Raw genomic sequence first — 6,194 nt, 5'->3', positions numbered from 1 at the left:
TAAACCTTTATAAAAGTGACTTAATGTGTGTATTTTACCCAATATTTAATGGGCTATCAATAGCCTATAATTTGCATGACATTAATAATAAACATCATTAATCTGGCCCTGCCTATATGTCATTAAAAGAGGTAAATCCGGCTTTGCTGGTCATTGTAAAGCATGTGACATGCCTGGGGGGGGGTTGGGGGTTTAAAGTAGCAAATACACACACTCACTCGTTCTCTCTCCTCACACCTCTAGACAAGCTCACACACTCGCACCTTCCATTACACACACATACTGTGGATTAGCTCTGCTTCAGGTGAGTGTAAATAGGGAGCTGATCAGGTACACAGAGGTTTTGCAAACTGAAAAAGTCATTGGCTTCCTTTGGTGTCAGAGGGTACTGATGTAATGGTTTACTGAGTTCATGTCGTCTGACAGCTAATAGATTCTGTTCGTCAGGGTTGTGATGGCAGACACGGCTGTTCAGATGACTGGAGATCTAAACAACAATGTGTCCAGAGCACCGGTGTCCACCAGAATGTCCTTCCTATCGCCCAGACGGGGAGCGACCATGAGCTTCCACAACATCAACTACAGCGTGAAGATGAAGAGCGGCTTTATGTTCAAGAGGAAGGTCACGCAGAAGAACATCCTCATCGAGCTCAAGTGAGTCTAGTGCTGTCAGATCTGATGCTGTTTGATCACAATACATTTGTGTCCCATGGATTTTCAACAGTAAGGCATTTCATGAATTCCATGGTACTTTTTAAAATGCACCTTAGAGTAGCACAGTAGTACAGCTGAATTCCACATATGGAAACATGTATTTCAAAAAATGTATTTCTGTCTCTGTTGCAACAGTTTTGGAAGTGTTTAAAATGACCATACTGATATATACACGTCATTGGTGTTTGGTTGATTTTTGGCTCAAGATCTGCATTTAAAGTCACACCAGAGGTTTCTGCAGACCAGTCAAGTTCTTCCACACTGACTCAATCAATAATTATTTTTGAATCTTGCCGTACACACAGAGGCATTGTCATGTTAGAACAAAAAAGAGTCCTTTCCAAACTGTCGCTATACAATTAGAAGCACAGAATATCATTATATGCTAAAATATTAAGATTTGAACTCATGGGAATCACTAAAGTAGTCAAACCCGTTCATTAGAAGGGGGGTGCCAATACTTTTGTCCATGTAGTTTATTTTACAGTAACATTTAAATATGATATAGATTATGGTAATCAAAATGTACCATGGTATATATGATGTAAATTCTATCTATTCGACACCTGCAAGATGTATTTTTAGTGTTTGCTCATCTGCAATACGGCTTTCAAGTGGTTTCTTATCAGATGTCAAACAGACATCTAGAAAATGCCTTTAAGATGGTTATCATTTAGAATGTATGTAAAACTGACATTTTAAAGATGTTTATCCGATGTTTGTTCCAGATGAAGCAATCTTATACTATCTGGTATGTTACCTAAAGGAACAATGTTACATAAGTCTATTATGTAAATGCAGCATGAGAGTGCTATATATAATCAGATTACATTTGTTGTTGTTATTGTGTTTCGCTGTGGTCAAACTAAACAAAATACAATTTTCTTCCATAACAAAACTGTGTTTTAATTGAGGCTCATCCAATCAGCATCCCATGTGTGTTTGGTTTGATCTTGTTTTATGTGATTATATAATAATGAAGAAAATGTGGCGATGATAATTATGTTATTTTCTCTAGTGGTATCATGAAGCCAGGACTGAATGCCATATTAGGACCCACCGGGAGCGGGAAATCATCGTAAGAGCCGTCTGTCTGTCTGTCCATCAGTGTCTTAGTTCATGTAGGCTAACCATAGGGGAATGATGAAATCTTGTACCATAAAATCTTGCAATATAAAAATGTGATTAGATTTCTCATTGTAGTTGTAACAACCTCTTAGCTCTTGTCTCTGTTTGCACTTTGAATGTTGAGAGAGTGCTGTAGAATCTGAAGAACCTTTTTGTTTCACAAATGGTTCTTTGTGGCTAAAGAAGGTTCTTCAGATTATAAAAAATGGAAGAAAGAGATTGTTCTTTAAAGAACATTTGACTGAATGCTTTTTTTGTGGAACCAAAAATGGTTCTTCTATGGCATCGCTGTGAAGAACCTTTTGAAACACCTTTATTTTTAAGAGTGAAACAGCGAGTAAATTATAGAGAAAGTGGGTAAAGAACATTTACAATCACATTATCACTGACTGTAATATAGTGTGTTTAAACCCTCTCAAAAAAAACAAAAAAACCTCCTGTTATAATCAATGAAGCCGTCTGCACTCAAATGAAACTCTTGTATCGTACATACATGAATTATTCTAAACAAGTTAGTGTTTTTAAAAATTGTACATTTATTCCACAATGATAACTCAAGGCAGTAACAATATATTTTATTTTTGAACTTATGTTTAGCTATTTTTTTAATAGTTAACCTTAACTATTTTAGATTTTTTTTCTGAACAAAAAAGCATAAAAAAGCAATAAATATTGGTCACAGATGGAGATTTACTTTAAATTTCATCAAGCTGATTACTCACTTAATCATAAGGTGCGGCGCAAGTGTTTTTGCCAGTTTCAGCGCCACACAGTTCTCATTTTCCCGTTCTGTGCCACTTTGTTTAAAGAGCAAATGCATTTGTGCCCATTTGTGCACCTATGGGCATGCTGGTCTAAAAAAAGAGGTCAGTCTGTGCACCTGAAAATGTTTTTCATTATTATTATTATTATTATTATTATTACATATATATTATTATTATTTCTTATATCTTATTTGTAATTTCTGCTGGACATTAAATGATTTATAGCTATATTACCAAGTACAAACACTTATTTTGCTAATTATCACAAAATAAAGCAATCTACAAATGTACAGGGTGTGATTAACAAATGAATACCAGGCAAAGTTGTACTTGTAACAAAAATATTTGCAAAACGTATTTTAATTTAATGAAAAGGGAGAACTGACTTAAAGGAATAATTAATTCCTAAACGGTTGCCATCGCTGGTTTATTTGACAGAAATACAGGACACAAATAGATAAAAACCGCTGATATATTTGCTGGGAAAATGTTTCTCAGTGTTCATGGTACACACAGTGCATACAGCCGTACATCTTACAAAATGCACCTGCAGACTATTGTTTTCCAGTTATGTATTTCAACTTCGTAAAAATCTAATTTCATCCTGTTGTTGTGATCCCGATCTTATGTCTCATCTTGTCTTCTGAACAAAATGTCTTTTTTTTTTAAGTAGTTCAAATGTTTTCAAAACAGAGTTACATTTTACATATATACAAATAAATCGTTTTTTGAAATCAGTCTCTCCTCCTCACCAAGGCTACATTTATTTAATAAAAAATGTGTGAAACCATAATATCATAAAACATTACTGTAATAAAAAAACCTGTTTTCTTTTTAAATACGTTAAAATGTAATTTATATCTGTGATCAAAGCTGATTTTTCAGCATCATTACTCCAGTGTCTTCAGTGTCACATGATCTGCACCTGAAGAAACATTGCTGATTATTATCAGTGTTGAAAAATGTTGTTCTGCTTCATATTTTTGTGGAAACACAGATATACTTTAGTTTTCAGGATTCTTTGATGAATGGAAGTTTAAAATAACAGCATTTATTTGAACTAGAAATCTTTTGTAACTTTTTATCAATTTAATGTAAGAACCATGTATTAATTTCATATATATACACAAACAAAAAACATACATCATGTCTGTGTTTTACTGCAGGTTTCTGGACGTTCTGGCCGCTCGTAAGGATCCTGCTGGTCTTTCTGGAGAGGTTCTTATAGACGGAGCTCCACAGCCTCCAAACTTCAAATGTCTGTCTGGATACGTAGTGCAGGTATAAAACACACAAACACTCGGTTACTACATTTCCTTTCTTCTGATCAATTTCACTCAACACTTTCTCCTCAAGGACATTCTGTAGAATACATATCATGACTAAGGGAATTGTGTGATCGCTGACTAAGATTAGAAGAGCTGGACTGAAACCATTCAGCAGTTTAGTTTGTTTTCTTTCCATAAATAGAGTTTAATACAGTGCGTTCGCCTAAACTACTACTTGATTTTTCTTTAGGACTTTGAATTCCTCGAGCAATTGTGTAATCTTATCTCAAATCACACCAGAATGTCGTGAGACACCTTGTGTTTACTAAAGCTTTGTGTTCAGAAAATACTCGGTCACGGTTTAAACACTTGGAACATGATTATAATCAGGCTTTGTGTTTCAAACTAGGGCTGTCATCATATCAGATTTTCACTACATGACTATCTTGACCACACGAATTCAAGATAACGATCAGGAGTGGAAAGAATACTGAAAAAAGAAAAATACATTCAAGTAAAAGTGAAAAGTTCAGAAGCAGAAGCCTCAAAGTGCCGTTTCAAAATTTCTTCTAAAATAATCATTTTTATCAGGTTCTTATGTGTAGGTTCAGTAATTTAACTTGAATGGCGAACGTAACCGAATGTAAACATGGGAGCCTGAGAAAAATGCTTCAAGTACTGTAACCTGTGTGATAAATGTAAAGTGAGTAAAGTGAAAGTACTTTTCCAAAAAAACTAATTGAGTGAAAGTAAAAAAGTTGTTTATTTAAAAGTACTCATGAGTAGTGAGTACTAGGGCTGCAATGATAAATCGATGCAGGATTGATTCATGGATTAATTTGGCGATCTTCCAAATGCGTTCTCTCTGGAATTGATTCTGAGCTTAGATTTTAACAGCATCGATTTATTTTCCCAGCCCTATTGAGTACTGAGTACTGAACTGCAGATTTTATGCTCTTATGATAAACACTGTAAAATGCAATTTAAAAATGTAGAAAATACTCTACATACTGTAATTCAGTTTGCCGTTTGTCAGAAAGAATATCTACATCCTCCAACAGAATTAATTTTGAGCACTAACTTTGAATCTACATTACTTATGATAAAATGTATCTATTTTAAAAAATAATTTTATTTCTATTTTTAAAAGTAATGTTAGAATAATGACACTGACATAGAGTATAACCCGACAACATCCTATCCTATACTCAATCAGGACAACACATTTTACTCTGGCACTCTCAAACTATGGAGGGATTATTTGGTCAGATTATAAACTAAAAGTCTAAAACTAAAAGTCTTAAACTAAAACAAAAAATCTAAATTTGAAACTTAAAGTCCAAGTCGAAAATTAATTGTGTATTTAGGATAGGGTATTTTGTATTTGGGATCGGGCATTTTCTATTTAGGGTTGGGCATTTGGTCATTTAGCCATTTAGGAATTAGGATTGGGCATTTGGGGATTTAGGATTGGGAATTTGGTATTTAGGATTGGGCATTTGAAGATTGAGGAGTGTATGCAAATTAGGAGGCGTGGCCCAAATAATGGAGGCTGGGTTTGAAATGGCTGGTGCACAGAGGCACCTTATGGACAGCAGAGGCAGCTCCCAGTGCTAAGGAGCACACTGTAATGAAAGTAATGTAATTGTAATGTAATTCTGTTTCTGTAATGAAACAGAGTGAGTGAGCGGCTTGAGTGAGGACTGTGTGATAACTTCAACTTAATGACAGCTTTTTAACTTTGTGGCCTCAAACACAAAGTCACCAGTGAAAGGAGTGCTATCGGTCTGACGACGAGAAAGCAGCAGACAGTGCAGCAGGCAAGATGCTAACATTAGCTACTAGTTATATAAGCTGAAATTGCTAACATGCTTTAGTAGGGTTTTATTATATTGGGACATGCTGTTTTGTTTTTTAAACTGCGGTTAACCCCTCTGACATTAGTAGATACACTCCTTTCATATGCCCCTAGATGGTCTTGTTTCTGGTTTTTTTTGCTATATAGCCTATATATATTTGATAAAGATTGTGAGAGAAAAGAAATTAGGCTTGTTTGACTTGAACCGGCGCTGCAGACTGCAAGACCGGATCGGTTTATGACATCAAAGTACTGCGAGAGCGATTCAAAAGCATAAGGAGCATCTACTCTCTTTGATGTCATATGTCGTGTGTGTGTGTATATATATATATATATATATATATATATATATATATATATATATACACCCACTCACCTAAAAGATTATTAGGAACACCTGTTCAATTTCTCATTAATGCAATTATCTAATCAACCAATCACATGGCACATGGCAATCTCCTG

General features: G+C 34.9%; 1 protein-coding gene across 2 annotated transcripts in view; it reads left to right on the top strand.

The window, feature by feature from the left end:
• Positions 1 to 237: 237 nt before the first annotated feature.
• Positions 238 to 6,194, top strand: part of LOC132118600 (broad substrate specificity ATP-binding cassette transporter ABCG2-like) — a 46,240-nt gene continuing 40,283 nt past the window's right edge. The window contains exons 1-4 of one of the 2 annotated variants that reach the window (XM_059528554.1): positions 238 to 304; positions 448 to 654; positions 1,733 to 1,792; positions 3,773 to 3,887. In XM_059528554.1, coding sequence (XP_059384537.1) covers positions 455 to 654; positions 1,733 to 1,792; positions 3,773 to 3,887 — 375 coding nt within the window. In that variant the 5' untranslated portion in view covers positions 238 to 304; positions 448 to 454. Of the gene's footprint in view, positions 305 to 433; positions 655 to 1,732; positions 1,793 to 3,772; positions 3,888 to 6,194 lie in introns of both variants that reach the window. The other variant, XM_059528552.1, reaches the window with a different exon arrangement.

This window comes from Carassius carassius, chromosome 37 (assembly GCF_963082965.1).
Source record: "Carassius carassius chromosome 37, fCarCar2.1, whole genome shotgun sequence".
Taxonomy (NCBI): Eukaryota; Metazoa; Chordata; class Actinopteri; order Cypriniformes; family Cyprinidae; genus Carassius; species Carassius carassius.
The sequence above is the reverse complement of the archived record's forward strand: the minus strand, read 5'-3'. Positions and strand labels throughout refer to the sequence as shown.